At 38.7% G+C, this 26,761-nt stretch overlaps 1 protein-coding gene across 3 annotated transcripts; it reads right to left on the reverse strand.

Moving 5' to 3' along the window:
* Window positions 1–1,058: 1,058 nt before the first annotated feature.
* LOC111570414 (FYVE and coiled-coil domain-containing protein 1-like) lies at window positions 1,059–25,939 on the reverse strand. 3 transcript variants are annotated; one of them, XM_055014633.1, is made up of 18 exons: window positions 25,826–25,939; window positions 25,050–25,142; window positions 24,675–24,781; window positions 22,104–22,229; window positions 17,670–17,776; window positions 15,245–15,388; window positions 13,260–13,356; window positions 10,714–13,155; window positions 9,832–9,924; window positions 8,975–9,093; window positions 8,584–8,751; window positions 8,270–8,410; window positions 7,087–7,295; window positions 6,698–6,833; window positions 6,122–6,226; window positions 4,738–4,948; window positions 4,049–4,158; window positions 1,059–3,955 (listed from the first exon to the last, which is right to left on the reverse strand). In XM_055014633.1, the coding sequence occupies exons 2-18, from the start codon at window positions 25,108–25,110 to the stop codon at window positions 3,880–3,882; spliced, it is 4,452 nt and encodes a 1,483-aa protein (XP_054870608.1). In that variant the 5' UTR covers window positions 25,111–25,142; window positions 25,826–25,939; the 3' UTR covers window positions 1,059–3,879. The 3 variants fall into 3 exon arrangements, with proteins under 3 accessions (XP_054870608.1, XP_023128933.2, XP_054870609.1); XM_023273165.3 differs by having other exon boundaries at window positions 6,698–6,839; XM_055014634.1 differs by lacking the exons at window positions 22,104–22,229; window positions 24,675–24,781; window positions 25,050–25,142; window positions 25,826–25,939 and adding an exon at window positions 21,813–21,899 and having other exon boundaries at window positions 6,698–6,839.
* Window positions 25,940–26,761: the final 822 nt, after the last annotated feature.

Raw genomic sequence — 26,761 nt, forward strand, 5'->3', positions numbered from 1 at the left:
ATCACTCCTGTGTTCTAATGCTACATTGTGTTAGCTAATGGTGTTGAAAGGCTAATTGATGATTAGAAAACCCTTGTGCAGTTATGTTAGCACATGAATAAAAGTGTGAGTTTTCATGGAAAACATGAAATTGCTGGGTGACCCCAAACTTTTGAACAGTAGTGTATATAAACTTGTATAACTTCTATAACTTGTGTTTTATTGGTAATCAAAAAAACACTCCAATTACAACGTAGTATGAAACATACTAAGAGTGTCCAGCAAACGATTGTGCACAATAGTGCTTCAAGCTGAATGCTGAAATACAGTACCCACAATTTTCTTTTTTTTTTAACCAGATTTGAGCTGCTCATTCATCTCCTTTGAGGACTGGAAAGACGTGCATCAACAAGAGAAGAGATCAGGGTTGTGATTGAACAGGGTCGGTCCGTGTCAATTCAGACAGAATTCAGGACATTTGTTGCTACACCATCTCAGATTTTGTTCAGTTGACTTATTTGTTATTTGTGATCCAATACTACGTTCTTTTAAATGTTTTGGCAGAATTTTAAGAATTTGAAAAATGTTTTCACCCTCAAAAAACATCTTGTCTGGGAAGCCATTTTAAGGGTTCAATAACTTCCACAGCCATGAAATTTGGTGAGTGTACAGGCAAAACTGTCAAAAGATCTCACGTTTTTTTTTTTAATTTTTATTTTTATAGCATTTTGACATGTTACAATAGTGATGTGGACTCATTCCCACAAATCCTGGTGCAAAAGGGGTTTAAATATTGTTTTATGACCATCTAATTGTTGAGATATTTAATTAAACAGATCATTTTGATGCTAGGGGAAAAGCTAGTCAGTCCACTAAAGCCATCAGAACTCATGCTCTGTTAACTGTACATGTTTATATAACATTTTACTGAATCTTCTCACCAGTTTTTGAGACATTTTTATCTGAACCAGAGTGACAAACTGAGCATGCAAGCCAAGCTGCATTGTGGCTAAAAGACTCAGTGAGAAGTCCCTGTCAGAGGTGATATTTTTCACATTAAATTGACATGAAATCACAGATTTATCACACAGTTCCTATTTATTCATCTATAATCATACACATTTCTATTATAAATATTTAGTCTGTAAATGGTACTTCATAAAACATTGTCATTGTACAGATTAGGTCAGAGTTAAAGCTTCCCTCTGGCAAATCCAGCAGTAAACATCTACAATCACACACTCACTACATACAAAAGAAAAGAAAAACCATTCATGAACTGGCACAAAGGCTCGTAGGACACAAGCAACAAAAAGCCCTTTCAAAAGTGCATTACACAGCAGTCATGTTGCAATGTCTTTAAACAGAGACTCCCATTGGAGAAAAGTAAACCAGACAAATATATTTCCCCCAATATATTTGGCAAACATCACTCTTCTTTTTCAGATATGTATAAAAAGTGTCATTAGCATTTTTCCTAGTGTTCTTCCTGTCAGGTACAAAATGGGTTTACAGTGATGGAAGACATTTTGGAAAATGTGTCAATTGTTAAATAGCAAAACAGCGATTTTCAAGTCAGAATAATTAAATGGCCAGTTTTAAGACACTCAAGGGATTACGGATTGAAAAATTAGGTTACTTTCAATGTTGAATCCATGAAATAAAAGGTCCATATAAGAAAACAAAAGAAAAAAATGTATAAAAGTGTTATAATTATTACATTTTTAAATTATTTTTGTACATGTATTATTAGAAGGCTGATATTTATACTTTTTTTTCTGTTTGACACACTGCAGGTTGTACACACTTCAGGTGACAATAGGGTCACATCCCAAATATCATACTTAGAACATTACACAGCAACAGCTTGAAAAAGAAAAAAAAAACATCAGTTTCAATTGAGAAAATTATTCTATGAATAAAAATATTATTTCTTCATCTAAAAGCTTCATGAGACCAATCACAGCTTTGCTAAATTTAATGAAAAACCACAGAGGTTGATGATTCAAGTGAAATAAAAACTAAATATTTAAAGCACTGAAACTTACATTTCAATATGTGCTTCCTCTTTTTACCCTTCAGGGATAAAGTTGGGAAGCCTGTGCACATTCTTAGTGTTTTCATGCATAGAAACCACGTACCCTTATTATTCTCTGTCGTCAACTGCAACCATCAGAGACAATGCACTGAATTAAAGTCTGTTGACTGGAGATAAATAAAGCTGAGGTCTGGGTTGGTACGGCAGATTTAGCACAATTTCTGTTTCTTCCAATTATGCTTTATTGTGATTGTAATGCAACAAATCCCTTTCTTCTCATTTTTAACAGCTGAAAAGGCAACAAGTATAAAGATAAGTGTACTGGGCTTGAACTTAGCAGAATAACGTATGTGCTTTGGACATAAGTAAAGGCTCATTCTACAACAGCAAAACACAAAAGTCCATTCAAACACTAAGTTAGATTGAATGGTTTGTTAATGGTAGAATTAAGTAAGTATAATTTTAGTGAAAATTACTTCCCCCAACGCTTAGATGTCTTCCTTCCACTGTTTGTTTGTCAGCTGTTGGAGGGTTGCTGTACCTTTTATACAATAGCAGATTTTTCTTTAACATTGTGTATATTAGACTGTTGGGAACAATGCTGGTTATTTATATCATTGTTGCAATCAAGTAAGTTATTTAACCGTCTGAACCCCCAAACCTGCTGACTTCAAAAAAATGACAATAATAAACCATGTGCTCTGACCAGAATTTTGTGAAAAATGAAAATAAATAAAAAAATTCCGCATTTCTTGTCGCAACTGTGAAGCTATTGGTGATTCAGCAGCAACCAACAGTCACATGGCAAAATTGACAGACGTAATAAAAATGTCAGTAATACAATATCTATAGTAAGTAGTGTCACCACTCCTTCTAGAACTGGAACATTGGAAACAAATGTGTACATGTTGAGTCCATGTTTTTTCAATTTTTGTAAGATGAATCATCAAAGAAGATGCTGACCATTAATCTAAGAAATTCAACTTTCAATACTTTCCTTTACTATGATCGATGTGCAAGTGTGTCATATCGCACAAAAGACATTTCTGACTTCTCGCTACTTCTAACCCTGTTTCCATAGAGGTGCATGACTTTATATTACAGTGGAAAATGAGCGAACAGTGAGGAAAAAATGTGACAGGAGCAAAGAAACCGCTTGGAGTTCAGAGGGTTAATTCACTAGTTAGCTTAATATCAGACATTCCTGCCTGGAACGCTTTCTGAACTGATTTTTAGGTAATTTATTAAACTACAAGAAATATGGATGTCACGATACACAGTGACAGAAGATTTGAACCGTATCAACCGCTTTATATCCAAAATACTTCTGTCATGGTGCAGAGAGCCTCCTATTGTAACAACAGCAGTCTTACCTTAAGAGACGGGTCAAAAAGCAAAAACAAAGAGCTCAGCCTCAGAATAAATCAAAAATGCAGTTTTACCTCTTTAAAGATGCCACAAAAAAGCCCACAGAAGCTACATCTGGTGTGCCACGTGTGTGAGCACACACAGGTTCTTCACATTCGAAAAGGTAATCACCGGCTGGTTAGTTTATAGCAACGATCGATACCCTAAATTTAAACTAGCTGGTATAAAAGGTAGTGCATGCTCACATTCAGTAGTGTAACAGTTTTCCTTCATTGTTTTCAGCCTTTGTTCAGCTTATAGACAATGAGAATTCATCAGCTGTTTAACAAGTCACAAATGAGTACAAAGCCAAGATAGTTGTTTTTAAAACAACTTTCACTGAGGTTTGCTCAACACAAGAGAACTCCGACCTATTTGTCTTGAATTGAATCAAGAGTTTAAACATCCACAGCTTCAAGTCAGTTTTACACCTGTTTGTCCTGCTTCTGTCACGTTCAGAGGAGGTCAGTTCCATCGTAGACCACAGGCTTGTCTAGACTTAGATGATACAGCACTTTCTTTGAGATGAATCTGATTAACAGAAAAGAGAGAGACGGCTTTATATTTGGTTTTGCTACTTCCTGCTTAACTTTGAGGTAAATGCAGAAACAGTTTTTGACTGACCTGGAGAATGAGTTGTCAAAGATAAGTGTGTATTCTCCAGGATTTCTGACTTTCAGTTCCCCTTGTATTGTCTCCTTGTGGGAGTTACAGCGGGTCAGTGGGATCAAAACCTGCAGAGGCAAAGGAAAGAAATCATAGCTGACATTCCTCGTTGAAACATTTGCAGAGAAATATTTTTGTATACAGATCTGAAAGAGTGGCAGAATCACAACACGAGGCAGGAATGGGGCACATTTTCAACACGTTTTCTCAGATTTGAATCCAGCTCTGAATCTGCTGACTGAATCTAAATCCTGACGAATCTCAGAGATTCTGCTCTGCTGAAAGGGCGCAGAACGGTCACTGCTTGGTGACATTCATCATCACCCTGACGGTCCTGACCTGACTCATTTTTCTTTTTCTGTAAGGGAAAATGGTGTTTGCTCCTCATAGAGGGCTCCAGAAAAAAAAAAAGATTTTTTTCTACTTGATCATTCAAGGAATATCAACTAAATAATTCACAGATTATTCTGTAGGCATCCAGCATTTTACATAACCTGAAAGGGTCACACAATACAGCGTAACCCTGACAGCAGGCCGAGGCAGAGCACTCGTTCTTCTCATGACATGATGGACTAAAGATAGATATTAAAGTACTGGATGTACATCCTTTGCATGTGTTGCAATTCCTGCATGTGCTGGTGTCTCACCTTGGCATGCTCCAGAGGAATCTCTGCACTCTCCCTGTAGACCACGCTGAAGGAGATGCTCTTTGGTTCAGAGGTAAATGTCCAGGAGACGGTGGGACCAGGACTGCTCATGGTGATGGGGATGGTGCTGTAACAGCTGGACTTGATGAAGAGCTCTCTGGAGCTGTCACCAAACCCTGAGATGTCGTCCACCGTGAAGTGAGCAGAGAGCCTAGAGCATAGTTAATAAGACATGACAGCTTACAATACTGTAGTGCTGCATTTCACATATATTTTCACTGTAGATTCATCTGATACTGTTTGTTTTAATTACTTGTTTTATTCAGTCAACATTATAAAGAAAGTTCGACTACTTAAGTTGCTGTATTTCTATGAAATTTAGTGTATTCTATTAGAGTTGAAAACATTTTGTCAATTGATTGACTATTTGATCGATGTTTAATGGGTACCACTTCTCAAATCTAAGAATTTGCCACTAATCTCTGTCTAACATTTTACTGAATTGAAGATCTTTGGGGTTTGGGCTGCTGGTTCGATGAAAAAGCAATCTGAAAAGGTTACCTTGGGATCTAGGAAATTGTTCTAAGATTTTTTTTAATGTGCTTTCAATAAGCCATATGATGGATCCAGTCGTCAGATTAACTGCAGTTTATCTTGCAGTTAGCAAGTAACCTTGAGCTGCTAGCCTCAAGGAGAAACATGGAACGAGGTTCCAGCTCCCTTCATTCTAATGCCACACTCCAGATTATTTTCATTTTCAAACTACAGACAATAATATATTTCAGGCTACTTCAATAGGAGCCACAAAATCCTTCATATTTTTTCACATATGATGTAGTACTGCCCAAGACCTATGTACAGGCTCTGAAGTGTGAAATGGGTGGAGCCTCTCTTTAAAAATGCACAACATAGGGCTCTAGGTTGCAAGTGTGTGATGATTTCATAAGGTGATTGTTTACAAATGTCTCAACTCGTAAAAAAAAATAACATCACCATGAAGAAATGATGCAGTGAAATCCTGCAGTACATTTTCTGCATTTTTGGTGCAAGGATTTAGCTAGTGGCTCAGCAGCTCGTCAGCGAGGTAGATACCTGCTGAGATGATGCCTTAAAGCTTTTTCTGTACTCAAAAAACAACCTACTTCAAGTTCCAGTAGAAGAGGAACAGAAGCTGTGGAACTCATAACATGCAACATTTACGGAAAATGTCATGCTACACATGTATTAGTTCCATGTTTCACTTCCCATTTTTTAATTTACGGTTTCACCACAAAATACGAGAGACAATTCTCAAGAAATTAAAAGCCCTAGTCTGTGACCTTGTAAACACGACTCGGTCACACTCCGGGTGTTCCAGAGTAACTTTCACTAATATGAAACTCACGTGAGTTCTCCAGACTTCAGCAGGCAGATCTCTGCATCCTGAACCGCAGCACTGAGGTCATCAGTTTCCTCTGCTGTGAGGTCTCCTGCACTGGCACTGTTGCTCCTAATCAGAATCGCAAATTTTACATTTATACATGTTTTACTGCACAGATAACTGATTCATATACGAACACAAAATGAAAACTTCCAGTACATTCCGCAAAGGTATATAGTTGTGCATGTGTAGGGCATTAGCTTCATTTTTTATAGACAGTGCATTTAAAAAATGGTCAAAGATACAAATGTAAAAAAAGAAATAAAAAATGGGGGAAATTTGTTTTATTGTCATGAATCTTTGCTATGATCATGCTCCTGAATTTCTTTTCACAGCTGCAAAAAAATTCCACAGTTGTGATATGTGTGATCCATGGCTAGACAGATTGTTCAAGAGGTTGTATGTTGTAAACAGGAAATCTGATTTTGTGCTTGGTATTAATCTGCCATGCTGTGGTTCATAATCCCTGTTGCTGACTGTGTTTGTGTCAGTTTGTATACCCCCTTCAGACAACTGTAATTGCATACGTGAGATACTTACAGTTGTGCTGCCCCCTGCTGTCCATGCCCAGGAGAGCAGGCGGTGGCAAAAGAGAGGGAGTCGCTGTCGTAGACGCAGCTCACCTCCTCCTCTGTGATAATGTCAAAAACACCATCGTCCAGCTTGTCGCCTTCATCTGCTCCTGGGAAATAAACACCATAATGTCATATGTAAATTACTGCACTTTACACTCTACTCTTGCTGCACATCCACAATTTTAAGTAAATGTGAAAATACCTTTTGACACATTCCTGCAGTTTGTGTGTGTGTGTGTGTGTATGTGTGTGTGTGTGTGTGTGTGTGTGTGTGTGTGTGTGTGTGTGTGTGTGTGCGTGTGTGTGTGAGTGTGTGTCTGTGTGTGTACATGTATGATTGAGATAATGAGTCACCTGAAACACCGGCCACAGCTCGGCCAGCCTGCAGCAAACGGCTGAACGGTGTCCCTGGTGTGCTGTGAGTCACTTCCTCCTGTGGGTGGCGTTCAACTACTGCGCTGTGCTGGTTGTAACAGTCCCTACAGCAGCGCTCTCTGTTGCCACCCTGTTGAGTGCTCACTGCGTTGCTGCAGCAGTAGTAGCAGAAGGGACGCCCACACAGTCTGGAAGAAAGGCATAATATGATTTTGATAGACAGTACGAGTAAAAATTAGTTTATAACATTATGGAGATGAATTAGTATATCGAAGATATGCAAAATATGGGGACATACTGAAAATGTAAAATGCCATTTTTCATTAGACTGTAGATGAAAACAATGCATGTGGCAATAGATCAAATATTTTATCTTGAGGAAGTCAACAGTATCTACATGGAGAATGTTGTGGCACAAGTCTTTCAGTGCAAGTATAGGAGAGTGATTGAATTTCCCAGAGTCCAGTGAAATGAGGTTGAAAGTGATTTGCTGTAACATTGGGTCTGTGTCTTGTTTTTGTAAAAAGCATCACTATTATGTTGTTTACAGCCTTTTTTTTCCTTTTTATTGTCAATCATGGCTCTTACAACACTGCAAAGTTGTCATATCCACAGAAGAGTTATTATTATATATTAATGTGTTAAATATCTTAATATGTTTGTATCACATCATAACATTTACTTATTGATTTAGACAGATTTGCTATGATGCTGCATTTGAGTTGTAATGTAGATCACTCAGCTCACAGTACAACTGACTGCTCACATACAGTTCAATTGACTTAACCATTGAGTTAGTTTTTAAGTCCAAATGAGAAGTGAAATAGAGAAATAACATTTCTGTGGATGCCAGTGACACAGTTTTGTTGACATTTGTCTCTCTTCATCTCAATTCAGTTTGATTCTTTTGGCAGTAGTCAGGAATTAATTAATTTTTTTATACATGTTTTGCATAATTGACAACAATCTACAGTAAGTGTTGTGTTGCACAGTGTAAATTGGTGTGGTGACTGCTTTAAGAGTCCAAACTACAACAGCCTAGAAGAAAACATGCTTTAACAATCAGAAAAAGGTGTAGTTAAAAAGTAGCAGCAGTAACAGTGCAATTATTGGTTGTCCATGTAATGTGTATTTTTGTTTAATAAACAGATGATGATCAGACCTGCAGTTGTACTTGCGGAACCACCAGCTGAACTGTGTGTGACAGCCAAGGCAGTAGTTGATGTCCCTCTCTGTCTCCTCATCCCGCAGTTTCTGCTCAAACTCCAGAGCATCTGACTTCTGCCAAAGTGCATCTTTCTCCCTGCAGAATCAACAATCCACAATCAAGTGTATTCGTGTTACCCTCAGAAACTTAAGGTAACAGAAAGAACAATGTCTCACCATCCTAATTGGGAAATATGTGTGTATTTCAACAATAAGTCAAAAAAGCAACAAAAAGGAGAAAAACTGTGGAAACAGAAAGAATGTTTATACCTGATGAGTTCCACAAGCCTTTCCTCCAAATTGATCTTGGTACGGTAAAGATCATCAAGTTCAGCAGCTGTCTTAAGATCAAAGCTCTGTTTGTCTTGTGTGACTCTCCGTAGATTTTCAGCCATCTCCTGACAGGCCTGCTGAGCCACAGCTAGGGCCTCCTCAGACCTGCAGATATTGCATGCATAGGCTGATTCACAAGATGCCCAAAAACACAAAGACTCTCAGCTAGCTTTGATTGGTTCCATGCAGATGTATTTTTGGACTACATTTTTAAAAACCACAAGAACACAAATGCCAAAATTCTGATCTAAACATTCAAGATTAAAAAGGTTTCATCACAGAGCTTAAATTTGGTCCAGAATGTGTGATTGTGAATACAGCATCTCACCTTGATAAATTCCCTTTCAGATGGATTATCTCGTCTTCTTTCTGCTGGATGAGATTTTCAGACTCTGCCATCTGGATGTTTTTCTCCTCAATCTGTTGGCAATGTCTCTGATTTCCAGCCTGCAAGCAGTACAGCAAAGCAAGACATTATTTCTGGTTCCTTGTGAATTATGCTTGTGACCATAACATTTTGATTACTTCAATTGCCAATATACACAATGGAACTCGAATTTATGTGTTCATTTATCACTTCCAGATGCAAAAAAATGCAGACAGAAGTGTACATACTCTACGTGCAGTTTTTTACAGCATCATCCTCCAATGCTCCAGTTAACGAGTTTCATTTCCTTGTCCAAAACCACTTTGGATGTACAGCACAGTCATGTACAGTAACCACGTCAATTTGTTGACCACAATTTAAACCTTACCACATTTCAACAAGATTGGTTTAGTGTAGCTTTTGTGACAGTAATACAGAAAGTCCTTCAGTGATTTTCAATGTGATACCATTTTCTATACAGCAAATCCAAATGCGTTAGAACTCTAGAACAAAATACTTCACACACAAACCCTTGTAGTCGATATTTACATGGCAGGAAATTACTATTGAGTTTGTAGGTCTTCAACAGTTTTACACATCAAGACACAAAATTTCTCACTACAGAACTGCTCAAGCTCAGTCAGGGTACACATGGACCTGGAGTCGAACTTGGCCACTCTAGTACAATATCTGTTGTTTTAATTCACCCCTTTTAGCATCAGCAACATATGCCTCATGACCAAACAGCCAAATTTTGCTCTCATGAGGCCATAGAACTTTTAGTAGGGTTAAATCTATATAGCAGGCTATCCTCTCACCTCTTGCTGTTTGAGTTTGCTCTCCAGGCCTACTACTTTCTCCTGCTCAGTCACCAGGTGCAGTTTCACTTCCTGTAACTCCTGATTGACAGTCTGGATGAGAACAGAAACAACAAATTCACCACACTCACGACTAAAACCATGATTGAAATTCAGACATTACAGTACATTTGTTAATAAGCATTGACAATACAAACAGAGCAGAACATAAAAACTATCTCGCAGTGTGTGTACATGCACCAAAGTTACCAACTTCAGTAATTTATGAACTCATCTAGCTGCTTATGTTTAAAGTATGGCAGACTTAATTTAGTGACTGAAGAGCTGCTTCCTGACTTTTGTTTCTTGTGTGTTTGTAGCACCCTGACACACTTTGTCTAATGAACGTGTCTGAATTTTTACCAAGAGTTCTATGGTAAGTACCTATTTAGAGTTCTTGATGCTACTTAATGTTAGTATCAATTGCAGTGCAGTTTCAGGTGAAGTTATTTTAAACAAGAGAATGCATCTGTTGTCCTGTTTATTAACACTCTGATGCACAACATGGGTCAAAAGTGGCCCAAATCCAGTGGAAAATGGGTATCTCCTGACCCACACTGCACATCAAAGGGTTAAGCTTTCCTTTCATCCAGTTACTTTCCTTGTGTGAAGACTTTGTCCTGCACATACATAGTTGTAAAGAGCTGATTAAACCTGTATTTCCACATACATGGACAAGAAGCCAACATTCTCTGAGTGATATCAAGCTGTGGAAATCAGGTTTGTGAGATTACAAAAAGCAGACTTCGTGTTGATATAATGTTTCAGAAAAATGTTTAGGGCAGGAAGACAACTGCAACATGCTGAAGTACATGCAGACACACTGAAGTATTTATGTCTGACCTGGAGTTGGTTTTCATGGCACATGGCTTGGCTGGCGAGCTGGAACCGGAGTGCCTGCACCTCCTCCTGGCTAGCCTCCTGCACAGCTTCAGCCTCCTGTTGGACCTTGCTCAGCTCTGTCTGCAGTTTCTGCTTGGACTCCAACAGACTCTCATCATTATGGAGCTGAGTGTGGAGTTCCTGGTTTTCCTGACGTAGCTGCTCCATGCAGGTATTCAGCCTCTCTGCCTCCTGAGTGGCCTCCTCCTCCAGCTCCTGCAGCCTTGTTGACAGGCTCTCCCAGCGCAGACGAGCCTCCTCATTCTCAGCAGTCAGCATGCAAACATGCACGCCAAGTTCTGCAGTCTCTGTGTTAGCTCTGTGAAGGGCCTCCCTTGACTCACTGTTCTCCAGACACAGGGCTTCGTAACGTATTTTCAGTTTATCAAGCTCCTCTCTGGAGGCTGTCACCTCTGCAGCCAGGCCTGCTCGAGCCTGTGCCTCTCCATCACGCTCACGGATGAGAGCCTCCTCACGCTCTCGAGATCGAAGAATCTCATCCACATGCCGGCGGTTCAGCTCCTCTACCTGGGCTTTCAGTTGTTCTGCTAAAACACGGAGGTCCTCTCTGGAGGCCTCCGTCACCTCCTGCAATGCTTGAACTTTCATCCTCTCCTCAGTACCAGCCAGGAGCTGAGCCCTGAGCTCCACCACCTCTTCCTGGAGCCTGGTTACTTCCCTTAAGTTGAGTTCCAGTTGAGCCTCAGCTATAACCAGCCTGAATGGGGCCTCTTTGGTTTCTACTGAAGAACTCTGATGTTCATCATGAAGCTTCTGCATTTTTTCGTTGCTCTCTGCAGCTCCTTTTTCATCGTGCTGCTCTCCAGCCCTGCGCTCCAGCTCTTCTGCTCGAGACTGCAGAATGCCACATTTTACAGTCTGGTCTCTAAGCTTAGTTTCAGTTTCCTGGATCTTTTCAAGTAACTCTGCTTGGCTTCTTTGGGACACTGTGAGGTTCTTGTCCAACTTCTCAGCTTTGGCAGTGAGTAGGTCCAGTTCCTGCTGTGTTGTGGCTAACTGTTTTTTCAATGAGGACTGAACATCTAAAAGCTCCTTATTCTCATGCTCTAATTTCTTTAACTTTGCATCTGATTCTTCCTTCTGGACAATCATCTTTTGGACACTCTCCTCCAAATGCAGGTTTTCATCTAAAAGTTTCTTTTCTCGGTCTTCCACACTTATCTTTGTAGCCTCTACTCTACCTTTTAAGTGTTCCTCAGAGGCCCTCAAAGAAGCTAGCTGGTCTAACAAATTGGCCCTGCTCTCAGTCAGCTCTGTAATGCTCGCCTCACTCCTTCTAGCCGTTTGTAATAGCTTAGTGTTTATTTCCTTGAGATTGCTGCACTGGGCTTTGTAGTCCTCAATGTTTGCTGTTTCATTGCAGGAAGGGACTTGATCATCATTAGGTTGAAAGCTCAGGGTTTCTTTCTCAACATTTAGCTTCTCTAACTGCTCCTCTAAGTGCTTGATTCTTTCTGAGCTAACAGCTAGTTCTTTATCTCTGTTTTTTAGAGTTTTTCTTAAATCTAAGATCAGGCTGTCGAGTTCCTCACTGTGGCTACTACTCATACTACATCTCTGCTCTACCTCCTCTCTTTCTTCCTGCAGTCTTTTCCTCAGTTCCTCTGCCTGTCGTTCCCTGCACTCCAGTGAGGCTTGCAGATCCTGAAGCTGAGCTCTCAAGTTCCCCGTCTCCTTCTCTTTTAAAGTCAGCGCCCCCTGAATTCGACCGACTGCACTTTGGAGCTCCTCCAACCGTGTGATTGCCTCCTCTCGCTCATCATGGGCTCCAGCTTTGACTTCGGCTAACTTCTCCTCACTGTTCCTTAGCTCTTCTTCCCTGAGTTTTAGTTCCTGTGACAGGCGTTCAGCGTGCCTGGCTCTGTCCTCAGCCTCTCTCTTTGCCACCAGTCTATCCTCCTCCGCAGTCTTAAGTTTATCCAGGAGTTCCTGAATTTTCCAGGCTGAGTCACAGTAGCTTGCAGTTTGTTGTCCCTTTTCTTTAAGAGCCTCATCTAACTTAGAAAGAAGCTCCATATTTTTGTCCTCAGCAGCTGTGAGCCTGTCTTGCAGTTCACTGCTTATTGATTCCCTACAGGTTTGATGGTGATTTATTCTCTCCTCATTACCTGTTTCTTGGTTACTTTGTGATGCTGTAGATGCTGGATTGCTAGACTTTTGAGCCAATAACTGGCCTTGAAGGTCTTTGACAACACCTTTCAGTTCAGAAGCCTCTTTGCCTAACTTCTGGACCCGTAATAAAAGCTGCTGCTGTCTGAGCTCTGACTGGTCAAGCTCAATGCGGAGATTATCTAGATTGCTGCTGGAAGAAGGTTCCCCCAGTTCTCCCAGTTCACCAAGGAGACTGTGACTCAAGTCTGGAACGGGGAGACACTCTTGTGCCTGGGCAGTGCATACAAAAAGACAGCACTAGTTAGATGATGTAAAAAGTCACGCTTAACCAAACTGTTGTGAAAGTTTATCTATACACATAATGCATAGTGTACCTGTGAATGTGAATAGCTGCTAACCAAGCTGTTGATACTGGAGCAGCGACTAGGAGGTTTCCACAGGTAAGCTGATGAGCCAGGTCCTAATGTTCGCCTTTGACATGATGAAATACTGAATGTGAGGGTCACATAAACCAGGACAACAAAAACTCAGAGAAATTAAGAGGAAGAATACTTCAGTTAGATGATTTACATTCCCCAAATAAAACACTTAAAACAAGCCATCATTTCTTCAGAATTTTTAAGTAAATTTCCTGGCAGGAACTGCGTAATTTGGCAATAGTTATTTGGCAATTACAGGGAAACAGAGACCCTATACCACACCAAGTAATGATTGACTCAGAAAGAAGCAAGAAGGAAGCACGAAGTTATGCAATATTAAAGAACAGTGATGTTTAAATGTGCTTGCTGACTTCCAGATTAACTTCCTTAACTAGTAAAGCAGATGAGAGTCAAATTTAAACTGAAATATTTATTTACTTGTAAAAACCTACAACTTGTGGTTATTTTACTAGGAAGTAACTTTAGAGTCTCCTGCAATCCAGTTGTTCTGACATTACATCTACTTTAGTGATGCTAATAATGTTTTTGTTGATACTGTCAAAAAGGTTAATTTTAATATGTTTTGGAACAATGCAAAAGACTCGGACAAGATATTTAAAAATAATACTATGTAGTTGACTTTTAACTATGACCTTAGTAATAGAAATATAACTCAAATTACATAGAACCTTGTCTGTACTTTACAACTGCACAGAAAGACCAATTTCACCTGTTTGTGTGTTCAACTGACTTGCTATCCAAATACTATCACATTGTGAAAAAAAGGCTGAGGCTTAAATAAAATTAATCAACAGTGAACCAACTGAGCCAGTATTTCTCCAATGAGCACCAAATGTGACAGATTTATTAAAAACTTTCCCAAGATTTACAAAGGCATGTCACAATGGGGAAAAAAAAAGGCTATGAGACCCAAAATACAATAGTAGAAAAATTGACACGATTGTATTTCTTCACATAAAACACTTGTAATCAACTTTTTGAATCTGCTAAAAGGAGGGAAGAATTTTGTCGGCTGATATTCAGACTCAAGGTTTAAAGATACTGCAATGACGTATTAAATAAGCTTGATATACTGCACTGGGTCGGTCTTATTCAGCAGACTTCACGTGAAACTGAATAACTTGGAGGAAGCGTCTAACTAGAAGCCACTCAAACGTTAAATATTTCGTCACAATTACTGCAATGAAACGGTTTCCCTTTAGTCACTATGAATGTAAAAAAAACATGGCAAAACAAAGTATGTGTGCGTGTGTGCACTGCATTCAAATCATTTCAGGCTACTTGTTAGAAATGACAAGCACAATAAATTTGCCCTGAGGCCCTTGCAGCTAACAAACTACAAAAAGAATGGGGGTTTACTGTCTCAAACAACAGCCTTGAAAAGACGTACTTTTAAATTATTTTTTTTAATATATTAAATCAGCAATTTTGCAATTATAGCTTCATACATTAAAACAATCTAGCAACCTTATTTATCAAACTTAATAAATGGACAACAAAAAGTGATGAGGCCAGGGAGATTTCTCTGTGTATAAGTAGAGTGTGCAACAGTTTCACAAAGGTGCTGATGTGAGAAACAATAATCAACAGTCAAACACTGTCAGCACAAGCTCTCGCCCACACACATTTATATACTTGTCCAAAAAAAACAGAAGACCTGTGAATGTGCAGGGTGATAAGATAATTAAGTGTTACCTCAGGTTGTGAAATACTCCAGTTCTTCCTTATCAGAACGTGGTTTAGGTCTACTTCTACCGCATTTAATAATCTTTTACTGATAATTTCCACCCCCAAGGCGGAAGAAATATTTATTTTCCATACATTTTTAAAATTCAGAATCAAGTTTTGTTTTTCTCCAGCAAAAGAACAAAAGCTGATAGTTGTTGAAGTGTGAACAGACAATTGCAGGCATTGGTTACCTTGCAAATTTTGGCCAATCTGCATCGAGGTCGTAACCCCTCGCCGCCACATCAAATTGGATCTGGTTGAGCTCATAAAGATGGTTGATTATATCAGCAGTGAGGTGATACTTGAGGAATGGACTCCGGGCATAATACCAGTCACTGTGTCAGAATAACACAAACAAAAATAAAACACAATACTGTGAAGGACACATGTTTCTTTTTATTTGACAACATACTATTCATTCTGTTTGTAAAGCAAACAGGAAGATTAAAATGATACTGTGTTGAAAGGAAGTAATAACCTCAAATGCTTGCATGCAAGGAAACTGAAGTGTCATAGCAATAAAACATATAATTACTCTGTTTAATTCTAGTCATTTCTTCTCTGTCATACTCTAAAGCTACATTCAACAAAAAATCACACTTACTCATATCTTGAAACAAAAGGCAAACATGGAGGACAATCTGCGTTAACGGGACAATAGCAGAAATTAGAAATAAAGGACTGGCTCCAATATGACACTATCCCAAATTAAGGCCTGCATCTCTCTATTACTGAGCTGATTTGATCATTGACTACCTGAGAATATCTGGTGGGTATTTACTGTGAACTGCACTGAGACACAAGGTGTACTCAGATGCACATAATCACAAATGATACATGAAGCGATTAGGAAGTTGTAATTTTAACAAATACCCCTAACTGTGCTCCTGCCAAGAGTTAGATCATGAGATTAATGCCACTCTCATGTCCGTAAAGTATACTGTAAAACAGCTTGTGTGGCTCTGTTCAACATTAACAAGTTCTCAAAAACAGCACTTGGAATATCCCGATCCAAATTCAAAGACTGGATCAGTGCTGAACAGCGCATTTTTTTTAAACTACTTGGTATCAGCACAAACCTAAGCCCCGATCCTCTATTTACGTCTGTTGTCATACAAGTGTGTGAAAGACAGAGAACAATTTGTGGCAGGGTGCTGGGGATGCAAATATTTAATAGTTTTCTTTATCAATAATTGGCAGCGTTCTCAATAAATAAAACAAATAAAATACAGCAGATATTTGTCCTGTACTGATATTCTTGTTCTAGTCAAGCACAAAGGTAGTTTTGTTGCATAGGGCCCTGGTGTATAGAAACACTGTCCTAGCAGAAACACCATTGTCTCAAACACATGAGCTCTGATTAGAGCCCGTTAACCATCACAGGTGTCTTTACCATGGTGGCCTGTTGCTAGCTAAACCATCACAATGCTTCTCTGCTTGCCAACATGATGGAACTTCTTATAGTCTGAGTGACTACCTCCTCAGGTCACTATAGTATTAAACAGTAATAAGCTCCACTTGGTTGCGCATCCAAATACTACATCAAAACCAGAAGTATCCACCGTCTGGAGCTTGTGTAGCTACACTCACCCTAAACTCTTGACACTACATTTTAGACTAAGCCCACTGAAGTGCCTTACAGTTGGCAAGCATATACACTGGATTGATATGAATAACTTTAATACTTGAAGTGTGTATTATTTAGGAAAATTATATCAAATTAGGACTCAGTGGACAGATTGGATCACAGACAAAATAACTTGATTGGGACATCACTACATCAAAACTAATGGCTGGGCTCCTAGGAAGTGTAGTAAGTCACTACAAACTGCCAAATAAGAGTCCAAGAATTTTTTATATTTATTTTTTTTATTTCTGTTTTTTGTTAAGTATGCTACATTCAAAGACGACACCACACTAATTCCTGTAAAAGCTCTGCATAGTCTCTGCCTCCTCCACTTCTGCAATTTTGATCTCACAGTACAGGCTCACTGGCAGAGTCTTTCTCCAGTTTGAGTCAACTAAGAGCATATGTGTCTGAGACTTCCACGAGCTGAGCAGGCTGACATCCTGCTGACTCACTGGACATGAGTAAAATAAAAGCAGGTACGCATGCATGTAAATACAAACAACTGTGCTTTAAAAAAGGAATTGGAATGGTTGGGATAACTCAGATGTCCAAGCGATCCCATACCTGAGCAAAGCATCTAACACACTCACACTTAGCAATTAAGAAACACCATATGCCAACAGTGTGTGACTGAATGTATTGAATTTTCCTACTATCCCAACTCTCGTAGAATACTGTGGGCTCAAACGACCACGCTGGTTTAAATAAAGGTAAAATAAAGCAAAAACAAAACTGACATTTGACTTCATGAAAGACAGGAAGTGAGCAGTGTCAGCAGGTATCTATGGTTAAGCTGTATGGCTGTTGTGTTTTCTACAAAACAGAAATAAAACATAAATCAGGAAGGGAGATTCACACTTCCTGAGAAAAAACACCAAAAAACAGTACAGCAACGCACTGAAGTATAAAACAACAAACATCTCTGCAACTTCAAGAAAACAAATGTGATAATATGCATAAATGTATGTGTTGATGTGTTCTCTGACCTTGTGACCTTCTGATTGATAAGACACTGCTGCAGTGTGTCTGCCAGCCGTTGGTGAACAAGTGAGTAGCGGATGAACGCCCTTCCTTTCCCCAGTGACGTCTTCAACTGAGGACACAAAAATATACACTTCAGTGTGCAGTCACACTTACAATATTCATACCCGGAGAAATAACACCATCTCCCTGCAAAGTGAACTAACCTCAGTATTGTTGTTTTTTCTAGTCCCAAGTTGGGGCGTAGAGGTACAGTGGTGGAAAAAAGCTTTCGGACACCCCATGCATTTGTGAAATATTACATAAGAATTACTCTTAGTTCTTCAAGTGTAGTTTCTTTTAGTGCAGTCACAGCCAAAATACTAAACAAATCCTAAAAAAGCCATTAAAATGTATATAAAATTGTTTAAAACTAATTGTTCCCATAAAAATACATAAGAAATTTGGAGTATTGGGTCAGTTTAGTACCAGTGATCCACTAATGAAGGTCCTGCTTTTTATTAAAAGACACAATTTTTGTTGCTGTGCTTTGTGTCTATATAAAGCCAGCACATTTGAAAGTACTATAGAGACAAAAATGGCTAAAACAAGGAACCTCATGCAGGAAACCAGCCTGAAGATACAGATTCTCAGCCAGGAAGGGTACAGCTGCCCCCAAATAGCCAGGAAGTGCAGATGCAGTCCGTCAGCAGTTGGATACACTCTGCAGAAATACAGACGAACCAACAGCTTGGAAGACAAACCAAGATCTGGGCATCCAAGGGTTTCTTCAGCACGAAATGACCGCATTGAAATGCCGAATGAAATCACAGGCGCTGCAGGAGGAGTGGTCAAACCAAACTGGTGTCCAGTGTTCCACCTGCATTGTACGTGGCTGACTTTTAGATCATGGCTTAAGGTCCTACAAGGCCGTCAAGAAGCCCCTGATCAATGAGAGACAGAGGTTAGCCCAGCGTTGTTGGGCCCAAGCACATAAGAACTGGACAGGCAGGAATTGGAAGATTCTGTGGTCAGATGAGACCAGTTTCTAGCTTTATCTTCCTCCTGCTAATGTGAGGGTACACAGAAGGCCAGGTGAATCATTATCTTCAGCATGTACAGTACCTACTGTTAAGCATGGTGGAGGCAGTACCATGGTTTGGGGATGCATGAGTGCTGCTGGTGTTGGTCATCTCACTGTATGTGATGGCACATTGAACTCTGTCAAGTATTGTAACATTCTCCAAACCCACCTGCTCCCTTCTGCACATATCCTGTTTAGATCAAAACTGAATGTTTCAACAAGATAATGCCTCTTGTCACACATCCAGGGCCAGTAGAACTTGGCTGCAGGAGCACAGTATCCAGGTCTTAGAGTGGCCAGCTCAATGCCCGGACATAAACCCCATTGAAAATCTGTGGTGGATTATCAAAAGATCAGTTTCAAAGCAGAAACCAAAGAATTTAAAAGAATTAAAAGCAGTAATTAAAGAAGAACAGGACAAGATTACTCCTCAACAGTGTGAAAGGCTCATGGGAAACATGCCAGCCAGGATTAGAATTCTACTGCAGGGCTACAAAACATTAATTTGATTATGTTATGGTTTGTTTACTTTTTGTTCAGTTTTGAACACATTCTCTGTTATCTGTTGACTTTGATACCGACAATGTTGAGAACTGGTATATTGAAACTGTCAAGAATTTAGCTTTGTTAGCTGTTCTTATAAACAATAAACAAGAAAAATGTCATTTGTATTTGTTTGTGTTTGTCTAATGCAGCCACAACTTTTGAAACACAAAAAACATTTTTCCACAAATATTTCATGATAATAGTTGAGAGTGTGTAAAATTTTAAGGGTGTCCGAAAACTTTTTTCCACCACACTAGATGTATTTGCACTTTGGTACATTTGGCATTCATGTGTACCGAATGATCACAGCCACTACATGTACAGAAAATTTTATGTGTGCAAAACTCAAAGTGAAAAACCCATTTTCTTCCTTGTAGTTATTGTGAACACAGACCAACCAGCGCTTTAAGTCTCTCTACTATCATTAAAGTCTGCAGTTTGGGAACACTGTGGTTGTTCAGTTAACTCTAATAAAGATGGACAATTTAAAAGCAGAAGCTAATTTCTAGCATTACTCAACTGCAGTCAGGTATGCAACTAGTTTTTACATCACCCTGGTTGTATGTTAACCAGCTCACTAATTAGAGAGGGCATCAGTGGTACAAGAAAAAGTAAATGCAAACCCAGCTCCTCATTGCATTTAAGCAGCCTCTTGCTAACAATTCAGATTGAGCCAAAGCAACAACAAACACCACAATAATTTTCAAAATTCTGCGCTTCAATACATATATATTTTTTTATTTCATAGAATATTTATTTAGCCTTATTCCTTTTGTGAATGCTATTTTCTATTAGTAGATCGCAGCTCGTTGCAGCATTATTGACAGGCTTTTCTGAGAGACACAGCCCTAGTCTATTCAGTAAACCAGAGTTCAATAAAAAAATGAAAATGCATTTCATGTTTTCACTGTAACAAAAACACATCTAAACACGATCTTAAAACTGAGGTATTTGCTAAACTACGACTTTTGTGTAATTGTACACCTCTAGTGCACAGTATAAAACAGCTCCAACTGTTAAACATACCATGATTGCTACTTCCTGAATAATTTCTATGTGAATGGAACAATATCTTCAGTTTGCAACCAAAACTCTAAAACCTGAGAATAGTTATTTTACTTTGATATAACACTGAGTAAACTAGAAAGTCATACTGAAGAAGCTGCAACCAGGAAATTTTATTTCTTTACTTGAAAAATAACTTAAATGACAAATCATCTGTCAATGTAGCTACCAGTTATTTTGTATTTCAGTTTACGGATGACTACATTTTGACGCCATCACTGAATAGAGACTAAATGTACAATGTACATGTGTAAGTCCAGACTCTCCAATACAGTGGCAGATGGAGGATTTAAGTAAGACAACAGACACAGAGATCTACCAGAAGGACTCCAGCTGGAGATGTCTTTATGTCTGTGACCAATGGACAGGACACAAAAGAGTAAAGAGGAATAAAATTTGATATGAAAATGAAAACATGATTTTAAAAAAGGCAATATTCTAAGTTAGAATACTAAAGGTTTCCAACAATTAATTATCAGCCAGATGCTCTGGACTAAACTGTGTGAATTCAAAAGGGAAACACAGTGACCCATGTAAATTCCTGAATAAACTTTACCCCGCAGATACGTTTTGCTTAAATAGTATAAAATGAGGCACACAGTCCTTCCATCCTTATAAATCAGGGCATATTTATTATTTAACTCTCTCAGCTTGCATGTATCAGGGTCTTCCATGAAGAATGGAACATTCACTGCAGCAGTAGTCCGACATCCGACAAATCAGTAAAAAAAAAATGTATCAAATATTTTGATTACTGATTCCATTTCAGCTATTTTTCAATTCAAAATGCTCAATATTTACTATTTACAGCCTCTCAAATCTGAGGATTTTATGATCTTCTTCATGTCACAGATCACAGCAAAACAGATATCTTCCTATTGGCCTGTTGGTTGGATGACACAAGACATTTGACGATGTCACCTTGGCCTAATATCATTAATTTGAGTGAGAAAATAATTGCCAGATAAATTAAATTACCTTACAACGTACTATAATTCACTAGCCCAGCATTATCAATCAACTTACAAAACAGGGTGCTGGATTATGAATTAAGCATGTTATTATGTATGTGTATATTCTATTTTAGTGTTTTCAATGACATCACCCTCAAACTCTTTAAGATCTACAATAATAGAAAGGCCCACTGGTCTGAAAGACACAGAAAAAAAACAGATGATGGTCTACACACATCGTATTTCTGGTAATAAATTAACATCAGATTATCCACACTTCACTAGTTGTTCACTAGTTCACCATTAGTTGACAGTGAGAAAATAAATCAGCAAATAACTTGTGTATGACAACACATCACAAGTCAAAAACTAAAGAAAATATTTATTTGGAAATCTATTTTTAGAGGACTCAGCCACAAAGCATCTAAATATCAGGCACAACAAATTTTAAACAATCAACAACTAAATTATACTACAAACTAGGAATAATTTAACAACAGTTACTCTGGTATGAAGCTTACCGCTGTGAATTCCCAGGATAAAAAAGTGAGGAAGAAACAGGGCAGGTTGCACAGGTGTAAGACAGCAACTGAATTAGCAGCACCAAGTCTTACTGTACCTCACTGACCAGAGGATTAGCTACATGGTTACACAGTCACTGTGTATTTATGTATGTGCATGTGTTGCACGCCATAGCAGGGCTGAGGCCCCTGAGGCTGACAGCGTGTGCATGTGCGTGCGTGTGTGTGTGTGTGTGTGTGTGTGTGTGTGTGTGTGTGTGTGTGTGTGTGTGTGTTGCAGAGAAGGATTACCTCAGGAATGGATTTAACAAAACGGATGCCATCGTTAGCTCCCTTGATCTTAATCAGGCAGTCGCAGAAGTAATCCCAGTAGTCTTTCCTCTGGCCAAGAAAGGTCGTCTTCTCTTTCTGGTCGAACTAAGAAACACAAACTGCCTTATTATTACATTACCTAACAAGAAAAGCACTCAGACAGCGCAGTACTGCCAAGGCTGCTCAGTCGTTGTATAATGTCAGACGGATAAGCCCCGAGAAGTCCGCAGTGGTCGATTTGTAGTAGGATCGCAATCATGTGATCATCAGCAGGCAGCTGACGTAGTGTTCACTTGTTGTCATAGTTACAGTGACGCCGTGCCGCTATCTCGCACTGATACAGAAATCTTTAACAAATCCATGGATCCAGACTACAAGCCACATCACGGCCAAAATCTCATCAGTTGGTCCTCGTGTCATTTCTGATCTCCCACTGTGTCACCTCAGTCTGGCTCAAGCTGTGGTTCATCTTATGACCCCTACTTTTTACCCATAGTCTCAACTTCAAGGGTGGCTAAGTAATTAAACAGCTTTGACCCTCTAGAATAGACAAGCATACTTACTCACAACCCTTGGTCATATGTTGTATTTTATGACCAAAAAGATATTTTCTTTTCAATCTAGTTTTGTTTCAGTAGTTTTGATGTCTGAAAAAAATCTAACTCGCCAGTATTGCACAGAAATTAAACAAAGATTAAGAACTGGACAAATAGTGTGTCAACTGAGAATTAATATTTTGACACTTTCAAAACTTTTTTGATAGTTTTAACAATAAAATCAAGATTTTTGTTTTGTTTTGTCACTTAAACAAAACAAAACCTATTTTAAGAAGAAAACAATATGCAGCTTGATCAAAAAAAAAAAAAAAAATCCAGAAAAATACTAGTTGCAGCTCTGGTCACATAAGCAGAGTAGGTCACTTTCAAATTCAAACTGAATCACCTTATTAAATTGTAAATCAGTTTTAAAGGTCCCATATAGTGAACTGTACCCCTTTTCAGTAAAGTAATAACAGTCTCACGTGTCATCACAGTGTGTCTTCTAGTTTTTCTAATCATTGCTAAAATCATTATTTTACCATGACCCCTGGTTTCAGCTGTGGTCAAAAGTGGCTGTTTCACAGTCAGTAGCTCTGAAAACCAATGACCTGATGCTGTCCCGGACCCGTTCAGGAAGCAGACTCCCACCGAGTCTCTGATTCTGACAGTGCTGAGAATAATAGCTGATCGCATGACAGCTGAATGTGTGTGTATATGTGTGAGGCCAGGACTTTCTATTCCTTCTTTCTCTCTGAGTCACCATTTTACATGGAAATACTGCCAAATTAATGGCACAGCCGCTGTTTTTAACTCGTGTGAATGGTAACTTTGTCAAACTTTATGACAAGAAAATCCACAGCTTAGTGGTGCAGATCAGGAGCTTGTAAATGACTATGAAGTGACAACTGGTTAATGTGTGATTTTATGAGGCTGCGTTTAAGCCAATACAGGAGGTCTTCGACTTTTGTCGGAGTTCCGTTCCTGCAGATCAACATAAGTCGATTTTTGCCATAAGTCGGAACTCCGGTGGAAATGTAAACAAAGCTGTTACGTGCATCACGGTAGCGATCAGTTCTTCAGAAAAGTCATGAATACCAACGACCTTCATGCATGTATGAGTCATTTTACAAGAAGACAACAGAATATATTGCACTGTTTCTATAACGTCAGCGTTTTACTATATCTAATTTCAGTTCCATGGAGATGGCTTTCCTTTTTTTCAAAGCACTGCCATCAGAAGAGTCTGACTTATGCTTCGGAGCCATAATGAAAGGCAAAAAGTTAGCTAATGTAGCGCAATCCAAGGTGGTGTATGCCTGGTGAATGTAAACAAAGCTGTCTTACAGCGTTGCACGACGACGTATTCGTCCGCTCCACTCGCCAACTAGTTCCATCTAACCAGTTCCGACGTTCAACGAAACATCGTAGATCGAGGATGTCACAAACCGAAGACCCTCTGTATTTAATATTTGTTTCAATTTTCTGACAATGGGAACATAAAAATATGTGAGAACATTATTTTGTAATGCAGTATATGTGAACACAGGGAGCAGGAGAGAAGAAAACGGATGTAAACACCGACTGGGTTTAGGTTGCACTGAAACAAAACAGCTGTCTTGAAAACACAGGAGCCATCCAGTCCTTAATTATTGCTTTCAAATTGGTTTTAAAGATTACAATATCTCTGAATGTCTCCCAGCTTTACACTTTTTCTGAGCCTTGACCTGTGAATATAGCATGAAAGTCACTGGTAACGTTAGCCAAATGAGCCACACGTGCCAAAACCAAGGATTTTCACATCGTTGCAGTGGCATTTCCATCAAAAATAAAGGTAATCCACTGAGTCTTTAGTTTTTCAAATGCTAGGAGTACATAAAGACTGCTGTCATCTTCACATCTTGACAACTTTTAATTTACACCTCCAAGTTTAAAACAACAAAACACAATAAAAATAGACAGTCACCACATGGAATCTTTAAATGAGATTGCTGTACTCGATATAATAACATACCTGCAGCAGGTACTCTAGTTTATAGAAAAACTTGTGCAGGTTGGCGCTGTCATCAGTTATGGGTTCACCACACTCCTTGTGCTCTTTACTCAACTCTAACACAGCGTCTGTAAATAAAGAGTAAGAGCATTATTAACACACATGGATCGTATTACTGTATAGACGCCAAAAGACAGTAGAATGTACATATATTATTTTCTGTGACATCTATATCAGTCATAGATCATCAGGTGCACAAAGGTTCCAGAATAAATCAATGACTAATGTAAATGCTGCAATTATAAAGTCAATTGTATGTGTATTTCAAAATGTACACATAGAAACAAGTTGCACCAGAACATATGTGGTTTATTGTATGTGTGAACAACTATTTACCATGCAGATCTCTGATTATCCTCTGCAACTGTTTATCTCCAACAGATGAGGGGGTAGCCATCGTGGGGAAACGGGTTCTATAGTCAGGTAATTCTGATGATTAAAAATAGAGAAATTCAAGTTATTTTACATGCTCAAGAAATGTCATCATCATATGAGCATTGTTCTTCATCTACCTCAATTTTCAAATATATGCACAAAAATAAACAACAGCTTGTGACTATAAACAATGTGTCAAATCTAAAAACCCTACAAATAGCGTTTCCCACTGCCGTAAAAATGCCTCTCATAAAAGCAGTGCTGGATTTAGCCTATCACAAGAACACTTAAATTAAACAGCCTAAATACTGAGCAAAAGAGGACGTTAATAAGTTAAGGTGTCACACTGATTAAACGGCAGTTAAGTTAGCAACATTTGGATGCAGTTACAGAAGGTACATCACGACGACAGGTGAAAGCCGTTTGTGACCACAGCGACCTTATCAGATGTCAGACACAAAATTTATCCACATTTATCTAACGTCGCCATTACACACCAGAAAAACTCACTGATATCACCTTCAAACACTTTGAAAATGAAACAAACCGCGACATAAACATCGATTTGCCAAAGCTTGCGAGCGCTACAGAACCAACAGTAGTTGACATGCACCTGCTCTCAGTTATTTATTTCCTGGTCTTATTTCATGTAAATTTCTGACACAAATCAACGCAGTTCGGTTGTAAGTAAAGACAAACACATTAATATTAAGTATATAACATCAGGATATACGCACATGATATGTAATTGTCCAGGGAGTCCAGTTCGCGGGTGATACAGCAGAAACTTGCTACCGTTGGAGGCGGGCTCTCTCGATGATTGACGGGCCCATCGGCTAATTAGCTTCCTGCTCCGCTCTGGAAATCCGTCCGAGGTTGGTTGAGAGACAAATGGTAAATAAACAGAAAGAAATAAACAGAAAACCAGACCTGTGCATACATACAAACGCTTTTCTGAGCTACTTATAGTCTAAACAGATGTTTATAGTATAGTTCTCATCCGTATATGCGAAAAAAAGTTAACTTTTACTAAACTTTTATTATATGTAAATGTTTAATTTTATTTTTGTGGATGGTATTTATTTATTTATTTTTAACTACATTTCATCAAGTGATAACTGGAGCTAGCTAAATATACAAATTTAAAAATAATAATAACAATAATAAAAAAATTTTAATGGTTTGTGGGAGGTTTGAATCAGAATTGATCTACAAAAGCATGCTCTTGCATTTAGTGCAGCAGTGTCATGGAGGCAGAAATATCTAAACTGATACAAGTCTATGTGTGTTATTTACTATGTATGTGTTATTATGAAAGAGGGGTTCTCAGCCTACTTGCCATCTGCATATATTAGTTTAATAATAAGTGCACGGATATTATTGTAATAATATGTGCACACATATTATTGTAATAATACGTGCAAACATATTTTCCTTATATTTGTGTTTCCTTATTTTTTTTTAATGGGTATAGACAATGAACTTAAATGATTTTCCTATTGCCTACATAATTTTTTTTACACTAGCAGTCTAAATATAATTTGACTGAAAAATGTTTTAATTGTATTTATGTATGTATTATGTACACTACCGTTGAAAAGTTTGGGGTCACCCAGACAATTTTATGTAAGTTTATGTTATGTTCATGTGCTAACATGATTGCACAAGGGTTT

Source organism: Amphiprion ocellaris, chromosome 10 (genome assembly GCF_022539595.1).
Source record: "Amphiprion ocellaris isolate individual 3 ecotype Okinawa chromosome 10, ASM2253959v1, whole genome shotgun sequence".
Classification (NCBI taxonomy): domain Eukaryota; kingdom Metazoa; phylum Chordata; class Actinopteri; family Pomacentridae; genus Amphiprion; species Amphiprion ocellaris.